Source organism: Felis catus, chromosome B1 (genome assembly GCF_018350175.1).
Source record: "Felis catus isolate Fca126 chromosome B1, F.catus_Fca126_mat1.0, whole genome shotgun sequence".
In the NCBI taxonomy this organism is placed as follows: Eukaryota; Metazoa; Chordata; class Mammalia; order Carnivora; family Felidae; genus Felis; species Felis catus.
The window spans coordinates 40395380-40416744 of record NC_058371.1 but is presented as its reverse complement, the minus strand read 5'-3'; the positions used below and the strand labels follow the sequence as shown (position 1 = coordinate 40416744).

The 21365-nt window shown below is 40.4% G+C and overlaps 1 protein-coding gene across 2 annotated transcripts; it reads left to right on the top strand.

The window, feature by feature from the left end:
- Nucleotides 1–816: 816 nt before the first annotated feature.
- VDAC3 (voltage dependent anion channel 3) lies at nt 817–15135 on the top strand. Of its 2 annotated transcripts, XM_023252565.2 has the most exons (10): nt 817–952; nt 3996–4064; nt 4767–4816; nt 6018–6020; nt 8455–8607; nt 9442–9494; nt 11058–11285; nt 12560–12710; nt 14105–14162; nt 14611–15135. In XM_023252565.2, exons 2-10 carry the CDS (start codon nt 3998–4000, stop codon nt 14700–14702), a joined length of 855 nt encoding a protein of 284 aa, XP_023108333.1. In that variant the 5' UTR covers nt 817–952; nt 3996–3997; the 3' UTR covers nt 14703–15135. The 2 variants fall into 2 exon arrangements, with proteins under 2 accessions (XP_023108333.1, XP_023108334.1); XM_023252566.2 differs by lacking the exon at nt 6018–6020.
- The last annotated feature ends 6230 nt before the right edge of the window (nt 15136–21365 follow it).

Sequence of the window (21365 nt, the reverse complement as noted above, 5' to 3'; positions counted from 1 at the left end):
AGAATAGAGACACACCTTTAGCAAGAATATTACCTTAGTGTCTTCTGTGCATCATGTAGGGGGCATATGACGTCAGTCTGTATCATCCCTGGTGATGTTAAGTTTAATCACTTGGGTGACTTCTTTGATGTGAAAGTACCCTTTTTTAGTAAGGAATCTGAGGGCTGACACTTTGGAACTGTGACGATCTTCAAATGTCTAGCACTTATTGATAATTTTTTGCCTGAAATTGGATGGTTCCAAGAGTGGTGATTTTCTTTTTCTATAATTTCTTCTATATTTATTAGTTGGTATTCTTCTTTAAAGAAGGGCTTTCTCTCCTCCACCTCCTCTCTCCCTTTTAATTATAATCTACCCCTACCTGTGTGATCTTGAATAAATTACGTCCCCCCTAGGGACCCATGTTTTCTCATTCTTAAGTTGAGAGAGCTTAAGGGTCATATTTTTGAATTTTAGTCAGTCGGAGACAAAATTCCCATAAAGATCTGTTCGCATCTCAATGAAACGGTCTGACGTGCCCGGCCACAGCATCCCTCAGTAGCATCCCGGGTCAGCTCCGCCCGCCTTCCCCGCGGCCCCTCCCATAGCAACAGTAACTAGTAACTTCCGGGCGTTCTCGCGAGAGAGAGCCCCTTCAGGCACAAAGGTGCGGTCCCCAAAGCGTCTTCGCCTACATCAACTCCCGCCCCTGCCACCCGCGCGCCGGGCCGTCCCGCGCACGCGCGCACACGGAGCCAGACAGTTGGGTTTGTCCCAGCTGTTCCTCTCCGCACTCAGACCCCCGGCGCGCGACCCGGCGCGACACTACGGCGCAAACGCCGTGCGGGTGGGGGCGGCTGGGGGCGCGCAGGCGCCGCGGGGAGTGTGAGGCCGCGCAGGCGCGGACGGCGTTGGTTTGAAGAAGACCTTCAGCGTTGCCCTGGCGGAGCGGAGACAGGTCCTCTGGTTGGAGGTGAGGAGAGCCGACGCTGTGGGCCGGGCAGCCGGCGGCGGAGCGGGGCCTGGCGGGGGTGGGTGGTGGCCCGCCACAGAGCTGGGGACCCGGTGAGAGGCGGGCCTAACGGAGGGCTCGGAAGGGAGAGAGGAGCCTAATGGGGTGCGGGCCCGGTTGGGCCGCGGAGGGCAGAGAGGACCTTGCTCCCCTGGCCGCCTCAGGTGATGGAGCCGCAGCCCCGGCGTGGGGAGTGGCGCTCGGAACGCCGAGCCGCGACCCTGTCAACGCCTGGTGGGCCCACAGGACTTTTCTTTCCAGGCGTCAGGCCAGAAAGGAGGTTGGTTTCTAGGGAAGTTGGATCTTCGAACCCCAACCCCATCCCCCAGCCCCCCAACCCCGTCCCCAGCTTCCTCTCTGGAATTGTCCAGTATCAGGGGAGCTCTCACACTCCTTACCGCCAGAGAGGATGCCATACGTGCAACTGAAAAAGGCGAAACGAGGAACAAAAGGGGCTCTTTACTGTCAAATTAGTAATTGTGTAAAGCAGTATTACCTAATTAACGCCCCCCCCCCCCGCATCTAAAGCAAACCCGTGCGTTGTGCATGCCAACAAACGACAAGCGCATTTTGTAGAGCCAATAGAAATATGTAATGATAGCTTTACTCCCGAGTATCGTGAAGTCTCTGTATCTTATCGATTTTTTGCTTGATCATACCAGCAGTGCATTACCCATCAGAATCATAGGCCTGAAAAAGTAAGCTTGAACTAGGCGGAATTGAGATCAGTTAGTAAACTAAACCGGCTACACTCCTTGCAAAGTGTCTGGCAGTAAAGCAAAATTCTAACAGGCTGTAATCAGATGGATGTTTCTAAACATTTAAGTGTACCTTTTCTCTTGTCAGGAGATGAAAATCCAGACTGTAGAGCCTTAACATTTCTGTTTGAATATATAGTGTCTGCGTTTCTATACTTACCTCCCCAAATTTAGACTTCCGGAAAAATTCCAACAGATACCAGCATCGACTGAAATAATAAAGAGTAATATCAAATTGCAGTTGGCAATGTGTAAATAGTCGAGGATCAATCATTTAAATGCAAGGAATTGAACTGTAAAAATAATTGCCCTGGAAGTGGACTCTGAAACCCTGTGGTTTAGAACAAAGTTTTATTATGGTATGAGTCAGTATATTTATACTGACTCTTTCCCCTTTACTGTATGTAGTCTCTCTCTCCCTCTCTCTCCCTCTTTCTCTCCTTCTCTTTCTCCCTCTCTCCCTCTCTCTCTCTCCCTCCCTCTCTCCCTCTCTCCCTCTCTCTCTCTCTCTCTCCCTCTCTCCCTCCCTCTCTCCCTCCCTCCCTCCCTCTCTCTCTCCCTCCCTCCCTCCCTCTCTCCCTCTCTCTCTCTCTCTCTCTCTCCCTCTCTCTCTCCCTCTCTCCCTCTGTCCCTCCCTCTCTCCCTCTCTCTCTCTCTCTCTCTCCCTCTCTCTCCCTCTTTCTCTCCCTATTTCTCTCTCTCTCTCTCCCTCTCTCTCTCCCTCTCTCTCTCCCTCTCTCTCTCCCTCTCTCTCTCCCTCTCTCTCTCCCTCTCTCTCTCCCTCTCTCTCTCCCTCTCTCTCCTTCCCTCTCTCTCTCTCTCTCTCTCTCTCTCTCTCTCTGTATATATATATATATATATATACACACACACACACACACACACATTTTTTATATTGTACTCTTCCTTCTTAACATATATTATCTTCATATTTGACAGGTTTAGGTTAAGGAACAAATTTTAAATGAATTCACAGTTAAAAAGTGCATCATGTGTATATTGTGTTCAGATATGGTATAGGCAGAAACTTAGCAGGAGGGCAGATTAAGAGCCAGGATAAATATAAATAACTATTCGTTTGAATGTGTTGCTAGTTCAGGCATAGTTAGTAATTGCACGGGCTAGCTGGTGCTCTGGATTTTTTGGGCCTATTAATTGGGCTAATGGGACTGCTTGAGATGAGATGGTTCTACAAGTGGTTACACACAGTTGTTGAGGCTGCTGCAGGAAAAGAGTTCCCATTGTATAAAGAGGGCAAAGGAGTGGTATGCTTATCGGTGTTGATAGCGCTTCTGAGAACTTTAATGGGAGGGCCATGTTGGCAATAGAAAAGCTGAGGAATACCGAGCAGCCAAGATGAAAAAATCAGCCAAGGGGAAAGATTTTTGAAGACTTTAACTTCAGAGCATACACCAGTTTTTGGTAAGCAGAATTATTGCAGGTGAAATTTATCCCGTGTCTAGTTAACGGGTAAGATTATATATTTTTGTTGTTGTTACAATTTTGTTACCTTTTTTTAACGTTTATTTATTTATTTTGAGAGAGGAAAAGAGAGGCAGAGAGAGACGGAGAGAAAATCCCAAGCAGGCTCCATGCTCAGTGCGGAGCCTGACATGGTGCTGGATCCTACCAATCACGAGATCATGACCTGAGCAGAAATCGAAAGTCAAACACTTAACCGACTGAGCCACCCAGGCGCCCCTATATAATTTTATTTTTAAAAGCTTTGAGAGAGGACATACTCTGGAAGAATACATTTCAATTAGTGTGGTAATTCTTATTTTAAGAGCTGAATTTCAGAGTGGCAAAAATGTTCACCTTGAAGATTTTTAATGCATCTGTTCCTACAGTTCTTTAAAACAATTTTGCCTTGTCACTTTATGTAGCTCTTAGGCTTTATTTTATATGTCATATATAATATATATATAATATAATACATATATTATAAAATCCAATTTAACACAGCATCTCCTTCAGCCTGTGAGAAATTTCTTTTCTTTGAAATGCAGTCAGAAAGATGACCTCTGTGAATTGCACGAAAAAACCCTTTTATTCTCCAGTGTTCTGAAAAGTTCTTTGTAAAGGAGCAGAATGCCTTCTCCTAACTTTGCTTGCATTAGGGTATAAGCCTTAATGATGCAAAGGAAAAGTGTATACCTCTTCTCACAGGACTAAATACGAGGACTGTGGGTGAATAAATACTAAATGGTTATTTTTATTCCTTTGTCCTCATTTTTCTTTATAAGCTATGTGTAACACACCAACTTACTGTGACCTAGGAAAGGCCGCCAAGGATGTCTTCAACAAAGGATACGGTAAGAATGCTACTGTAAATTTCCAATTTTGGGTAATGGTTGGTGTTGAATGCTTACTATATGCAAGATAGTGCTAGTAAGATAAGGTTAACATTAATCTACTTTATAAGATTTAAGGGGATAACTGTCAACAGGTTATTAGACTTGACTCTTTAGAGGTAGAGTCCCTTACAAGCATTAAAAGCTATTATATACATATACACGTACATATATTATACATATTTAATGTTAGCTGTAAGATGAAGTAATATAAATCTGTAATACTTATGTCTCTCCTGGCTAGCCCTGGGGACAATTAAAGTGGGGACTACATTTTTCCTCCTCCTAATTTTCATGAGTGTGAAGACACAACTTTTGACTTCTTTGGAGTAACATTCTTTGATTCCAAATGGACATTTATTTTTAGTTTTTAAAATTTAATGTTTAAATTTTTAATTTTTGTTATATACATTTGATTTTTCTTATTAATTAGTATAGTTATTTAAGTTTATACTTTTATAAGCATAACACTTTTTGATAATTTTTATTCTTTGAGGGCTTAAAAATTATACTTAGTTCATTATAATTGTTTTTATGGAACTCTCACCTAATGAGAATACTTTGTATTTTCCATATGGAAGGACCATTTTCATAATTTCTAAGTTGTAAAAACTGGAGCGAATGTCACATTTTATACATTAATATGTTTTTGTGTGTGTCTAGGATTTGGCATGGTCAAAATAGACCTGAGAACCAAGTCTTGTAGTGGAGTGGTAAGTACCCAAGACATAGATAGATAGATATAGATACATATATATATATTTTTTAACATTTATTTGTTTAATGTGGGAGAGCGCAAGCAGGGTAGGGGCAGAGAGAGAGAATCCCAAGCAGGCTCTGTGCTGTCACCGCAGAGCCCGACACAGTGCTTGATCTCATGAACTTGAAATCATGACCTAAGCTGAAATCAAGAGTTGGACACTTAACTGACTGAGCCACCCTGCCCCCGCCCCAATATATTTTTAATAGATGTAGCATAATTAACCTAAAGGAACCTGTTTAAGAGTGTTTAGTCTAGTTGTGTGAATCAGCATACATTTGGTCCTACGCTATCTTACCTACAGTTTTGTCATATTCTCAGATTTCAGTGAGCATCTTCCCTGTAGCCCATAGACAATCCAGGTTGAATTTTGGGGGGGGGGGGGTCCTTTGTGTTTGCCATAATAAGAATATGCTGAATCTTACTCTCAGGACATAAAATATATATGTATTTTGGACATATATCACATCTTTATACTTTCATGAGTACGTGTATGGCTACTAAATACTTTCATTATAATGAGTTTATGCAAGTTTTATTGCCCTCTTACAAAAACAAATTAACTTTAGCCTCTATCCCTTCATGATTAGTCAAAACAAATGTAGAAATAAAATGCATATAGAGGATTAATCTACTGTATTTATTGATGTTCATAAAATCTTTTTTACTGGAAGTTATTTATATAGTAAAGGATATAGGCATATTTTCAAAGTGTTATTAACCAGAACTTTTATTCAGTAAATCTGGCAAATGAATTAGCTTTACATTCACCTCATTCTCTGATGTCTCCTCATTGGCAGCATCTCTTTTTAGTATTTACCTATTGAAACCAGTGCGGATTTTATTTCTGGATAGAATGATTTAGTTAAAAGGGCTAGAGGCATGTGGAATTCATATGATACTTTGTCTCATACTCCATGTAATCCTGGTTTGTCACCATCATTTTTTTCCTGGGTTTTCTAGTGGTAAATAAATATATATGCAACTGCCTACTAGGATGGGCGTGTTGTTATATGATTCTGTTAAAATGGAAAAATTATACTCATTTTGAATAGGGTTTCAGAATTTGCTCAAGTTAGGTTTGTGTTGCAAAAATCATCGACTAAAATTTTATCTCCCTTTCATGCTGCTGTGGTGTGGGACTGTTCATTCAGATGGTAAGAAAAACAGAGCATATTTGTGTGCTTGTTTTTATGACTGCTTTTGGTCTCTGGTATTGATTTAGGATAAATTTCATCCATTGCTCCAATCAGATATCAGATTGTACTTAATATATGGCATCTATTTAACAGTAGCATTTTTATGGTAGTTTTGTTGCTTATTTATTATAGAGCTGTAGACGTTAAATGCATGTTATAAATGTATTTTGCACTGTTCCTTCTAATGATGAAATTAGAGAAAAACAAGCAGTTGTGAGCCAATGCTAATTTTTTAACTTAGAAAAATTCTGGCCTTCTCTTTGAGATTTGTACATCTGGTATTTTAGACTTTTGAGAGACTTTCAAAGTAAGAAATGATGACAATAAACAGAGAAAAAATGTAGACTAAATACACTTTTACCATAGGTTTGTGTGTGAAGTTTTTCTAACACTAAAATTGAGGTTTATATTTGCTATACTTGCAAGTTTATGAGAGGTGTATGTAAAAAAGAAAACACTGGGTAGCTGGATCTACTGAAAAACAGCAACGGTCACATTAAATAATTGTGTAGACTTCTAAACATGACTAGTGTTTTGTCATTTTGTACTGAGACCTTGCCCTAAAATGTGCAGCATGATACTCTCTTGGAAAACTTCCTGCGTGGTGTTGATAAACAGATCATAGTTTCCCAGTTGTCTCATCAGCCTGTAGAACTAGATGTGGGGAGCAGGGTATTTGGTAAAGGGAGGATTCATATTGCAGGCAGTGAAACAGAACTGCTCAGGGCTGGCAGCATTTCATTACTGTTGGCAGTATTTCAGAAATGCACTCTAAAAACAGGGCCAATCAGAAGGTTTTTTTCTCGACAGTTCATAGATTGTCAGTGACAGGTGTTGACTGTTTGCTTCCTTTTAGAAGGAGATCTATTTCCTATTGCTCATTGTCATATGACTGAAAGGACACCTACTGAGGGAGGAGGATATATTTCAAGATGTTCATAGTAACTATTTGATAGAAAACACTTTGAAAGGTAGATGAGGAGAAGGGAGAAAAAGGGACAAGTTATAAAATTACATTTTGTTGTGAAAAATGGGTACATACTTACAAATACTGAAATTGTTTATACCGAAAGTTTTACAGATAGTTAAAAAAAAAATTTTTTTTTAATGTTTATCTATTTTTGAGAGAGACAGAACGTGAGCAGGGGAGGGACAGAGAGAGAGGGAGACACAGAATCTGAAGCAGGCTCCAGGCTCTGAGCTGTCAGCACAGAGCCCAGTGTGGGGCTCGATTTCACAAACTGTGAGATCATGACCTGAGCCAAGAGATCATGACCTGAGCTGACGTTGGACACTTAACCGACTGAGCCATCCAGGAGCCCCTTACAGATATGATAGCTTTGTGGACCAAAGCAATAAAGTTTTCATAACAGTGTGAATGTACTTAATGCCACCGAACTGCACACTTAAAAATGGTAAATTAGGTGTATTTTACCACAGTAAAAATTAAAAACAATTATTTTGATGCAATGAAGTTTTGACTCTATTGAAGAGGATAGGGTAGTCCTTTCTAGTGTTTGGGGATTTTTTTTTTTTTAATTTTTTTTTTAACGTTTATCCATTTTTGAGACAGAGAGAGACAGAGCATGAACGGGGGAGGGTCAGAGAGAGGGAGACACAGAATCCAAAACAGGCTCCAGGCTCCAAGCTGTCAGCACAGAGCCCGACACGGGGCTCGAACTCACGGACTGCGAGATTGTGACCTGAGCCAAAGTCGGCCACTCAACCGACTGAGCCACCCAGGCGCCTCTAGTGTTTGGGGATTTTTAAGGACGTTAAAATTAACTAATAGTTTGAAACATATGATAGAGAATGAATAAGCATTTTCAGGTCATGAAAGTAAAATGTTCAAAATCTAATATTTTTGTGTTTTTGGTAAAGGAATTTATTTTCAGTAAAGATATTTCTCTTTTATTTTTATTATTTTTTAAATTTATTTTGAGAGAGACCAGGGGCACATGCACTTGAACAGGGGAGGTGCAGAGAGGGCAAGAGAGAATCCCAAGCAGGCTCCACGCTGTCAGCACAGAGCCCGATGTGGGACTTGAACTTAAGAACCTGAGACTATGACTTGAGCCAAAACCAAGAGTCAGACGCTTAACCAACTAAGCCATCCAGGTGCCCCAAGATATTTCTCTTCTAAAAAAGAGAGTTTAAGATTTCCATTTTAGTAAGAGAGTATATTGAACAAGAAATATCAGTAAGAGAGGTGGAATAATGGAAAGATCTGAAACTCGTTAAACTTTAGAAATAGGAAAGAAGGAAAGCAGGAAATAAGTTGTGATAAAAAGTAAACTATATTGGTTTCCGATGCATTGAACACTACTTTCTGAAATGAGTATTTTTTGTTTGATGAGCTGTTTTTAAAGTAATTATTTTTCTTGCTTATCAGGAATTTTCTACTTCTGGTCATGCTTACACTGATACAGGAAAAGCGTCAGGCAACCTAGAGACCAAATATAAGGTCTGTAACTATGGACTTACCTTCACTCAGAAATGGAACACAGATAACACTCTTGGAACAGAAATCTCTTTGGAGAATAAGGTAAAAGAAAGCATTAGAAATTACTTTTAGGTTAAATTTATCTTGCAGATAAAATGATCTATAAACCCCAAATACAACATGAATGAGATCTTATAACCTATATAGTAGCCATATTTTTTTCTCTGCATGTGGCCTTCTCTGGTATATTTTACATTTCTAGAAAGTGAAGCGTTGTTTGTGAGTACATAATTATCACATTACATCTTGGTTCTGACCAGTTCTACTTATAACTGAGCCTCTCCTGGTAAACTAGACTATTTATAATGATTTTGTTTGATTTTATTTTGTAATCATTGCAAAATTGGCTCCGTAGAAAAATCTTTCTAACTTCTGTAATGTTTCTAAAGAGAAAAATTTATCAGCAGATATTTGTCACGTACAAATATTTGCTTTGTACAGGACACTATTTTTTGAGGTATGTCTATATGAACATCATCATGTATCAGTAATATATATGTATAGCTGAATAAATTACTTAGGTTGGCTTGTTAAATGTCAGGTTATCTCATTACAGTAATTTTAAGAGTGTATCAAGATTATTTGGTTGTATTGGAATTTTTTTTTTTATTGCAATTAATGTTATTGGCTGTAATAGATTTGACCTACAACTTAAACCTGTATTTTGGTGAGAGAATCATGATGAAGCCTGGGAATAAGGGGACAGGGGAAGGAGACAGGGAAGAATAAAGAGGTAATTTATTAAATAATTGAATATTTGGCTTTCTTTAATGACTTGTTTTGTTTGGAAGTTAGAGAAAACTTTAGAATTGTTTTCTTAGGTCAAAAGAAGAATAGAAAATTACTAATTGTTCGTTTTAAATCTTTATTTTTCAGTTGGCTGAAGGGTTGAAACTGACTCTTGATACCATATTTGTACCGAACACAGGGTAATTATCCAAACCCCATTTTCTGTTTTTGTAGTCTGTAGAGATAGAGAGCTTTAGAACAGGGAATTGCAATGAAAAGTTTAGGTGCAGGGAGAACGTAGAAGGTTGCTTTTAGGAACCCCAGAGATCTTGTGTATGTACTAAAGAGAAAGGAAGACTCCCTTGAAGCAGAGTAAAGTTTTGATTTGAAAATTGAACAGATGAACAAAAATATAAAGCTGGTCCAAGGAGGCACATAGTAGGAAAAATTTAGGCTATAGACGGGCTTGAGACTAGATCTTTTCTTTCTTTTTTTTCTAAAATATTTTATTTTTAAGTAATCTCTACACCAAACCTGAGGCTCCGACTCATAACCCCAAGACCAAGAATCACATGCTTTACCAATTGAGCCAACCAGGCACCCTGAGACTAGATATTTCTTAAGCTCTTCTAAAGATTCATGGATGTAGTATTTTGCTGAGAAGTTAATTTCCTAAGAATAACTGTAATCTCCCGGCGTTGGAACACTATAAACAGTAGTTCTGCTACTGATGTGCTTTCTTGGCCTTTAAAAATCCCCCAGCTTCTCTGCCCCAGTTTCTTCATCTGAAAAATGGGCATGGTGTTGTTTCCTATGGGCCGCTGCTAGATAAAGGCAGAATGACATTTTTCCTCAGCTGTGACAGCATGTGTGTCATTCCTGCCACACAGTTCAGTTATCTTCCAGATAAATACTCTCAGAAGAAGCCTGCTTAGAAGACGACAGGATTATTAAGAACCAATTTCTTGGGGCGCCTGGGTGGCTCAGTCGGTTAAGTGTCTGACTTCAGCTCAGGTCATGATCTCGCAGTTCGTGAGTTCGAGCCCCGTGTCAGGCTCTGTGCTGACAGCTCAGAGCCTGGAGCCTGCTTCAGATTCTGTGTCTCTCCCTCTCTCTCTGTCCCTTCCCCACTCACGCTCTATCTCTCTCTGTCTTTCAATAATAAATAAACGTTAAAAAAAAATTTTTTTTTAAAAAAAGAACCAATTTCTTGTTTATGGTACTGTCCTTCAAAAATGTATGCTTCTCTTCCATCCATCCATCTGATATTTATTGTCCAGGGAGAAAACACTCACCTTAAGGAAAATAAATATGTTTACTAAAGCACTCTACCCTTAAAAAAAAAATACACTTCTTTTTGAGAAGTTAAGTGTGTCGGGTGTTACGTTTTATAGCATTTGGGCATTTAAAAACAAAGAGATTTGGCTTCTCATGAATACATATGTATTCAGATTATTAATTCGGTACTGAAATATCTTATTCCTTTTTAGACTTTTGTTAATGCCTTTGTGAAATTAATCATGAAATATCCTATCATTTGTACTTACAGTGAAGAATAGATAACAATAGTATATGTATTTATAATCCTAACAAAATTATATTTGTAGAGCTAAGTCATTTGAAATTTTACTATATGTATACCATCTACCAAAATAATATTTACATTGGGGGAAGGAGGGGATCTTTCTTACTCTAAAGATTTCTAGACAGTAGTAGAAACTCATGTTGTTTTCATTGTATTGTTTTTATTTGTCTGTTTACAGAAAGAAGAGTGGAAAATTGAAGGCCTCCTATAAGCGGGAATGTTTCAGTCTCGGCAGCAATGTTGATATAGATTTTTCTGGACCAACCATCTATGGCTGGGCTGTGTTAGCCTTTGAAGGTTGGCTTGCTGGCTATCAGATGAGTTTCGACACAGCCAAATCCAAACTGTCACAGAATAATTTCGCTCTGGGTTACAAGGCCGCAGACTTCCAGCTGCACACTCATGTGTGAGTGTTTATAATTCACTCCTCCTTTAGTACTAGTGCAGTTGCCCAAAAAGATGGTAACCATTAACATGCTGAGAAAGTTAGAAATGAGGTACCTGCATTTAATGTGCTTTGGTGGACATCCAGCCTCACTGTACTAATTTTCCTAGTCAGCAAAACATTGCCAGGGCACTTGGTGCATTGTGCTGTGCTGCTGATAGTAACTGGCCTCTCAGCCTGTACCCCAAACTTTAGGAAGGTCTAGAATCTATACAAGAACCACTGGGTTGGAGAGAGCCCAGGACGTGGTCACCTCCTGATAAAAGGGGTCCTTTGGAGACTCTTCTGCTTCCTCTAGTGCCCTACTTAGCTTGTCAGTATCTGGAAGTAGATCTGTTATTTGGATCATGAAGAGCAACCACTCAGTTGACTTGAGCATTCTGGAACATCCCCAGTAATTCTATGGAGGTTTTAGGTGCTCATGGTCAGAACCCAGCCACCCCTGTTGCATTCAGAAGAAGCAGAAGTCCTCAAAGCAATCCTGGATTCAATTCTGTAGGCTGCATCCTGTTGGTTAAATGAATTTGAATTTTTAAATTGTATTTAATGTCTTGGCCTACTGGGCACTGTACTATTCCAGGAAGAAAAAGCAAAGGATAAGCTAGGTGTTTTTCAAGTGGTGTAGATTGCCCTTCACTAGATATTCCAGTTCACTGAAATAAAGTGAAGCAATGGTATAGACAGTGGCATTAAAATTGATGAAGCAGTATTATCAGGAAAACCATGGAAAGTAGGGACCAAGTTCTGGGATGCTTTGAAGCAATAATGTAGGCACTTCTCTAGAGAAATACACCCTAGGTATTGTGTTTGGGGTGCTTTCTGATGCTAGGATTGTGTCTCAGATGAAGTTAAAAATTGGCTTTCTTCTTGTTATTTATTTTGCAGAATCCTTATTGAACTCTACTTTTAGGTCTCTAAATTCTTTGAACATCTCAAAGACTTATAGATCATATTTACTAGAGGCGTCTGCCTTCATAATTGAATTTTGTCTAAAAAATTCGTATGGAGGAGCTGAATAAATGAATCAGATGTTAACTACATGTTAATCAGATGGTTATAAATTACGTAACTGGATTTAGTTCCTTGTTTTGTTTGGTAGTCATTTATACTAGAAGTTTGCTGAAATAGGTAGTTGCAAAGTGAGATCCTTATCCAGATAGTCTTAGAATTTTTTCCATGTCATAAGAGTGGTACTAGCTAGATATTTATGACTTTTTCTTCTATCATGAAAATAGGAATGACGGCACTGAATTTGGAGGGTCTATCTACCAGAAGGTTAATGAGAAGATTGAAACATCAATAAACCTTGCTTGGACGGCTGGCAGTAACAATACCCGTTTTGGCATCGCTGCTAAATACAAGCTGGACTGTAGAACTTCTCTATCTGTAAGAATGTGCTACGAGATTGAATCTACTCTTAGGGTTTCATCTGAGTTGTAAATGAATGTTGTGAGATGGTTGTTGTACACATGTTCTCCATTAACTTTAGTGAGACGCTCATTGTGTAGTGAAAAGAGTATCACACCTCACGTCCTAGAATGTGGGTTCTAGTCCTAGTTCCTCCTGTATTTGGCTGTTGTCTGACCTTCTCAAGTCATTTTTATCTCTTTGGCCTCAAAATTTTCCTATCTGTAAATTCATGGGATTTGATTACTATTCCTGTGGCTCTTAGTAATTCTTATTAATACTGACACTAATTGAGCTCTTCAATTTCAGGTACTATACTAAGGGCTTTATGTGTAGTATCTCATTTAGTCCTCCCAACTACTCTTGTGGTGAGTAGTATCTTCATGCCCATTTTATAGATGAGGGAACTGAGACTTGGAGAGGTTAGGTAACTTGCCCAAAGTCACACAGTAAGAGGCATTGTCAAGATTTGAACCCAGATCTTCTCTCACCAGAGTTTATGTTCTAACTACTGTCAGAGGTTGTAAACTGGCATCTCGAAGAATTCAGTACACCAGGGTGTTTGGCTGCACAGTGTTTTATTTATTTATTTTTTTTAAGTTTATTGGGGTGCCTGGGTGGCTCAGTTGGTTAGATGTCCAACTTTGGCTCAGGTCATGATCTCGTGGTTCATGAGTTTGAGCTCCGCATCCGGCTCTGTGTTGACAGCTCAGAGTCTGGAGCCTGCCTCAGGATTCTGTGTCTCCCTCTCTCTGTCCCTTCCCTGCGCACACTCTGTTTCTCTCTCTCTTTCAAAAATAAGTAAACATTAAAAAAAAATTTTTTTTTTGAAGTATGGAGCAGAAATTTACTTGGAATTGGTTGTGGTACACTGAAAATTTGTATTTGTGTCCAAACAAGCTCTCCTATTCTAACAATCAAAATGGAAGTCATAGGTGCCTTCATTTATGAATGTTTATTTTGGAGGAGGGGCAGAGAGAGAGAGAGAATCCCAAGCAGGCTCCATGTTGCCAGTGCAGACTCGATGTGGGGCTCGAACTCAGAAAACTGTGAGATCATGACCTGAGCCGAACAAGAGTCGGATGCTTTTAACCACCTGAGCTACCCAGGCACACCTGGCTGCACAGTGTTTTAAAAAATTTGTTTGAGGCCTTTAAGCATGCATTCTCAAAGTCCCTACTATCTCTCCCAGTCCTATTAACTGAAGAGACTTACATTTTTATTAATTAAATTTTCAGTTCCAGTAATTCTAGATTGACCCGAAGGTGCTTTAGTTTTGGAAATCTGATGCATGAAATGGTGCTTGTACTGGACTTACATATTATGAAGTTGGTTGTTTTCTAACTGTTTCTATTTCATCTCCTAATTTTTAGGCTAAAGTAAATAATGCCAGCCTGATTGGACTGGGTTATACTCAGACTCTTCGACCAGGTGAGTAAAGGAATTAATAACATTGGATGTGGGGTAGGAGATGATGGAAAAATAATGAAAATAACCTATAAAACTTACAATCAACTGTAGGTTGATTCAGTCCATTGTGTAACAATTGGTTATTCATACAAAGTAAAGCAGATCAAGTGCTTTTGTTTAAAAAATAATTCTGTATTTCTAACCAGGTCACTGTGGCTTGTGAGTTTGGTTGGTCATTCATTATTCTTAACCCTGAATTCCAAATAAAGTTTGCTGTGATTGTGCTTTGCTCATTGCAGATCAAATGATTATAGGTAACCCTATTGACTTAGTGGTACCTGAATGCTTGTAACTCTTACACCCAGCTGCAATCCATGCCCTTGATTCCACCCATGTTCATTGTTTCTAGAAAATGAAAAGCTGATTGTAATACTTGTTACGAGTGATTGTGGTGTTTTCTTCTTCCTAGGAGTCAAACTGACCCTATCAGCTTTAATCGACGGAAAGAACTTCAATGCAGGAGGTCACAAGGTTGGGTTGGGATTTGAGCTAGAAGCTTAATGTGGTTTTGAGTAAAGCATCCGATTTGTCCCTGGAGGTGAAGAGAACCCACTATGTTTTGGCCTTAAAATTCTTCTGTGAAATTTCAAAAGTGAACTTTTTATTCTTCCAAAGAATTGTAATCCTCCCCACACTGAAGTCTAGAGATCGCAAGTCCATCCTGAGGGAGGTACTTGAAGGCATGCCTGGAAGTTGTCATGTTTGTGCCACATTTCAGTTGAGTTCCACAGTGTTATTTTAAATGTGTTCCTCAGCGACAATGTAGTGTCATGTTACAAAGGAAATGACCCAATCCTCCAGTTTGTACATCACGTCCTGCATGTCCCACACCACTTTTTCATGACCTTTTAATATATTGGTCTCTGTGCTGTAGTGGAATCCTTGGTTTTGCATCAGAGTAAAATAAAATAAACCCATCACATTTGGAACATAATCGCTCATCTGATTTGCTAGTGATGGTTTTCTTATATTTGGTGTGATAGGTTTTGTTTTGAAAAATACTCTCATAGGTGATGGGATTTAGGTCTAAAGTGGTATGTCTGGAATGTCTGTGCTATTGCCTGTCCTTCCATCTGTCTTTACGGCTCTGACTGTTCCTCTGCACTCAGGCTGAGGAGTGAAACAGTGAGTTTTGTTCTGCTGGACGCCTTTGTTGGGGTGCTTGCTTCCTATCGCACTAAAGCAGGACCATATTGGTAGTTTAGTAAAGCTGCTGAGAAAGAGTGGGGGCGGGGGTGGTGAGTGGGCAGAAAGACGGGCAAAGGGGAGAGTACAGTTGGGGAAATGCTGTCGGGAGGACACTGGTAGGTGGAGGCACGTCTGCAGCTCCTCCCAGGGCTTCAGGAAAGTGCTTTCGATTACTGGATCTAGAGAAATGATAACCCAAAAATGGAGATACCAGTTTGGAAAAGAAATGAGTAGGCTCTAATATCTTCAGGGCTTACTGGTAAATATTGTCCTTTCCAAAAATAGAACTCTTTTTGAAATCTTTTTTTAAAAACAGTATATGCTGGTTGCAACAAATTCACTCAGCTTAAACATTAAAAGTGAAAATTTTGCATTCCTCTCTCCAGTCCCTCTTTCTTCTACGACTTCTAACAGTTCGATGTATATCTTTGCAGATACTTTTCAGTGTCTTTAGAGATTACATAAATATATGTATATAATATTAAAATCCACATCTTGTTTTGCAATATACTTTATTTATTGTTTATTTATTTTTAAGTAATCTCTGCATGTGATGTGGGGCTTGAACTTAGAACCCTAAGATCGAGAGTCAATATGTTCCAACCAACTGAGCCAGCCAGGCGCCCCACAATATACTTTTAAATTTAACATATCAGAGTTCTTTTTATGTTTGTTCATATAGATCTGTCTTATGTTTTTTATTATACTTGACTATAAATGTGATATTATTGAACTATTCTCCTTTTTACTGTATTGAGTTTTTTGCTTTATAAATAATGCTGCATTGAATATCTTTGTGTCTACTTCTATAAATATTTCCATAGCAGCACTACCCAATAGATCTTTCTGTGATGATGAAAATGATGTGTCTGCCTTGTCTCATATGGTAGTCATTAGACACATGTAGCTGTTGAGCACTTGAAATGTAACTAGGTCAGTGGAAGAACTCAATTTTTTAATTTATTTTTTTAAGGTTTTTTTTTTTTTTTTTGAGTGAGTGAGCAGGAGAGGGGCAGAGAGAGAGGGAGAGAGAGAATCCCAAGCAGGCTCTGCACTAACAGCATGGAGCCAGACGTGGGGCTTGAACTCAAGAACTGTTGACATCATGACCTGAGCCAAAACCAAGGGTCAGACACTTAACTGACCGAGCCACCCAGGCACTTCAGAACTCAATTAGAAAAAAAATAAAAAAATTGTAGGGGGTACCTGGTGGCTCAGTAGTTAAGCATCTGACTTTGGCTCAAGTCTTATCTCACTGTTTGTGAGTTCGAGTCCCACATCAGGTGAGCTCAAGCCCCTCTTCGGGTAAAACACGAACCTCAGGTGAGCCCGGCTTCTCTCTCTCTCTCTCTCTCTCTCTCCCTCCCTCCCTCCCTCCCTCCCCCTCTCTCCCTCTCTCTCTCTCTGCCTCTCACACAATTGTGCCCTCTCTCTCTCTGTCAAAAAAAAAAATTGTTTTTAAGATTTTTTTTTTTTTTAAATTTTAAGACCTCTCTTGCCCAACATAGGGCTTAAACTCACAACCCCAAGATCGAGAGTTGTAGGTCTACCAACTGGGCCAGCCAGGTGCCCCAGAAGAACTCAATTTTTAATTCTATTTCATTTTTATCAAATTTAAATAGCCACCTGTGACTCATGGCTGTTCTTTAGTGCAGTTCTATAGGATACGTTTCTAGAAGAGAGATTGCTAAGTCATAGGACATGTACATTTGATAAGTAGTACAAAATTGTCCTTCAAAAATTTTATATCAATTTCTGTTTCTACCCTTGGTGGTTAAGAGTGCCCATTTCTCCACATCCTCAATAGCATTGAATGTCATCAAACTTTTAAATTTTTACCAGTTTTAGAAGTGAAAAATGGTGTCTTAATTTGTATTTCCCTAATTGCCAGTGAGATAGAGCTGTTTTCACGTATTTACTGATCATTTATAATTCTCTGATTTGCCTGTTAGATTTCTTGCTCAGTTTCCAAATGAGTCATCTTAACAACCACTAGACACTGTTGCTTTTTGAAAAATATTAGTGCTACAAGGTATTTTCCCCGCCACCACCAAAGATCATCTTTTCTAGCACCCAGATTCCAACCACCACCTCTTATGTTGGAAAATATCTACCAGCCACATGATATAATTTGATTTTCTCATGATCTTTGTGGCTCAAACGACCATTACAGGAAATAAAGTACCACGGGAAAGGAAGAGGGGTACACAAGTTCGTTCTGTCCTATTGACATCTGTCTGACCCTGGCAGGACCTTCCATGCAGTGTGAGTGCTGGTGGGATGCTGAGGTGGGCTGGCCGCTGCTGCACATGGAAACTCCTTTGTGGTACGGAGTGGAGCGGGAGCTAACTGCCGTGGGTTAACGTAGCTCTGGGGGATTTGTCTTCATTCTAGTGTGGTTACGGGTGGGGGATGGAAGTGGGAGGAAGGGGGCATAAGGAGATTCAGGGAAACACTAATGAGATGTACCCCTAATTAATACCTTAGTTATCTGATAAAGTTAGTTATATTTATGGCTAGAGTTAGGTGGGAAGGAGATTGCTGTAGGGTTGTGTTTTTTTCCAATCTTGTGCTATCTGTCCCTTTTAAATGATCCATTATTGCAGAACTAAGGAGCCAAGTTTTGTGTATTGATACATTAATCCAGATATGAACATAGGTGCTTTAAATTTCAGCCTTTATTCAGTAGTTTTACTGAATCCTGTGGTTTGCTAGGCTGTGTTCTAAGTCCCTTCATTGTTGTAAGGGTCATTAACTTGTAGCAGAAAGAAAAGCACCCTTCTCGAGTGTATGTGCCAGGTACTGGGGTGGTTACCTTATATGACTTAATCTTGTTAATCCTCATAACAGTGACTGCAAACATCTTGGGAGTCCAGTAGTCCAGGAGAGAAAGCCGTGAGAGGTGTTTCTAGGATGGTGCAGTTCATTGTGGTTTCTCATGGTGGGAATTCTCAGTAGCTCCCTCTGTCCCCCGTAAAATGCACACAAGCACCTCTTTCCCCTCCCGCCACCCACCAGCTTTCTCCTCCTCATCTTCCCAGGTCTTCCTCCCCTTTCTCAGTTAGCCTGGTACCCCTAAGGCAATCATTTATTTCATTTTATTGAATTTTTAAATTGATTCATTCAGGACACTATGTTGCCTCAGTGTTTCCTTTTGAGCCTTACTCTCAAGGTAACTTATTTTGGCCTTTTCCACAGCCTGTGAGCTTTGTACCTGGGAATAGAGAAGGGACATTCTGGTTTGTATGTATTTAATGTCAGCAGATTCTTTGCTCCAGTGACTCCACTCAGGAATTTGCCTTAAGGAAATCATTAGAGGTACTCATTATCATAGAACAAATGTTCCACATGGGGAACAGTAGGGGAATGATTAAATGATGGTATGTGTATTCATCAAGTGGCACATTATTCAGCCATTAAAAATCATGTTTTTGAAGAATAAGAACCATTGAGGATTGTTCACAACATTAAATAGAAAAAAGCAAAGTAAAAAACTAATCTCAATTTTATTTTTTTAAAAGGTATATGTTAACATAGGAGAAAAATACCCCCAAAATATTCATTATCTCAGGGAGGTGGGATCATGAATTTTTTTTTAAGTCATGAATAATTTCTATTGATTTTATGCTTTACTGTATTTCTGTTTTTCTAAAATGAATTTCTTATTTCTGTAATTAGGGAAATACTTCTCTAATTAATACTGTTTGAAAAGGCAGCCGGCCCTCATGGCAGTGTGGCAGGCTGCAGTGTCTGATAGGTGGTCAGTGTGTGTCCAGCGCAGCAGCTGAGGTGCCCCCTAGTCTGAGGGGACAAGGAGCCCCAAGGCATTGGCCAGGGCAAGAAACACCAGGGGCTTCTACCTGCCTTAGGAGAGTTACCTAAATAGATGGGAATATGGGTGTTTCTTGTGGTAAGAAACTAACAAGCATGAGGTTTTTATTACATTTAAAGAGATTAAAGTTTACATATCACATTTTTTTTTAATTTTTAAAGATTTTATTTAAAATTTTGAGAGAGAGGGCGAGGGCAAGTGTTCGAGTGGTTAGAGGCAGAGAGAGAGAGAGAGAGAGGGAGAGAATCCCAAGCAGGCTCTGCACTGTCAGCACAGAGTCGGGTGCAGGGCTCAAACCCATGAACTGAGATCATGACCTGAGCTGGAATCAAGAGTTGGACGCTTAACTAACTGAGCCACCTAGACACCCGTAAAGATTTTACTTTTAAGTAATCTCTACCCACAGTGTGGGGCTCAAACTCACAACCTTGAGATCAAGGGTCACATGCTCCACTGACTGAGCCAGCCAGGTGCTCCTACACATCACATTTTAAATATTACTTCTGCAAAAGACCAGGAAGACAACACAATGTATTGCTAATGCGTCATCATACTCAGCATCACTGCTTAAGGAACAGAGGAAGACAACAATGTTGCAAAGTTTCATTTAGTTAATGTCCTTGGAAGCTCACCACCAATGTGGGCAAGCCTCAGGTTCTAGAGCCTTGGACAGGAGGAGTTCTAAGCTGAAGTGGTTTCTGGCTGCCCTACAGTGCTACCTACCTACCTACACATGCATGAAGATTGCTGTGTTTTCTGCACATGGAGGACCCCCATCCCCCACCCCCTTTAAGACTGTAGCCTCTGATTGATTGTGCATGCTTTGTGTACTCTTGGGTTCAGTTCTCTCTGCCTGTTTTCCTTTAGACTCAAATCCCTCTTTTCGTTTGCTCTCACTTAAATGTTGACACTCAGGTTCTGTCCTCAGCCTTTTCTAACTCTAGAACCTGGTTACGGGTGAGAAACTGTTCCGGGTCCCGTCTGCCTGTCCTCGGAGGTTCTGATACACCTCAGGGGCCTTCTCAGAATGAAGGTGGTCTGATGACAGCAGCATACCTCCTCACTCAGGTTTCAAATAAATTGTAAATTAGGACAAGGTGTCAACAGATACAAGCCAAAGGCTGTATCTTTAGATGAAGGCTAGTTGACAGGGCAGTCCTCCCCCTCCCCCGCAGTCTTCCCCAGTTGACAGGGCAGTCCTCCTCCAGGTGGAATGGAGGAGGGGGTTCTTGTGCTTCCAAGAGGAAGATGAGAGGAACTAACTCCAACGTGCCCAGTTCATTCTTCCCAAATACACCATCCATATGCACTCCCTTGCCCCTGGCGGAGGGAACATAAGGGTAAAGAGAGGCCAGAGTGTGATGCTAAAGGTGGGCCAGTCCTGTGAAGGAGACACTGAGAAGGGAGCACAGCATTCATGGTATGTGTGCTTTTAATCATAGCCAATCCCCACCTCCTCCCAGAGATTGGGCTTGTCTGCCAAGGAAACACATCCAAACCTTGAGGGGTTGGGGTGAGTGGGGTATGTGCTTCGACACAGCTCCTAGCGATCCTCACACATTCACTGCATTCAGCCCTTGCACGTCACTGGCCCATTTTCCTGACAGCTGCCCTCTAAAGCTCTTCCCAAAGTTAGCGCCATCTAAGAAGGCCCTCCTGCCCACCTCCAAGCCTTTCCTGCAAGCTGCCTGCCAGACCCTCTTCTCAGTCTGCAGGCATCTAAAACTCACCGATTCTCAAACTGAACAATGCTATCACTGTCCACTTTGTACCTGGACTTTCAGCCAAATCGCTGCCTCTTCCATGAAAGCTTCCCCGAGGTTTATACCACACTGTCATGCAGTTTTGTTTTGCCCACCTCCCCTCCTGCCTGTGAACGCTTAGAAGCCTTTTTGTCTTCTGACCTCCAGTGGCCAGGCCAATAGCTGGCATGTGATAAACATCCAATGGATGTTTACTGAATGGATGAAAAGGAGCCCTTGGGCAGGTGGGCCTGGTTTTGTCTGCCAAGTCATGGGGATTTCTGCATACTGACTGTACAGACTGAAGTTCCCTTTGGCAAATACTCATATTTTTTCTGTGGCCATCAAAGAAATAGATACTGATATTTCTAGCAACTCTTTGAGTTATGATACAATTATTCT

What these genes read in the sequence shown, in the direction of transcription:
- VDAC3 (XM_023252565.2), top strand. Translation starts at nt 3,998, where the DNA reads ATGTGTAACACACCAACTTACTGTGACCTAGGAAAGGCCGCCAAGGAT. An exon ending in TTCCAGCTGCACACTCATGT is followed by an intron (nt 11,286 to 12,559) that starts GTGAGTGTTTAT and finishes TCATGAAAATAG; the next exon opens with GAATGACGGCACTGAATTTG. An exon ending in TACTCAGACTCTTCGACCAG is followed by an intron (nt 14,163 to 14,610) that starts GTGAGTAAAGGA and finishes TCTTCTTCCTAG; the next exon opens with GAGTCAAACTGACCCTATCA.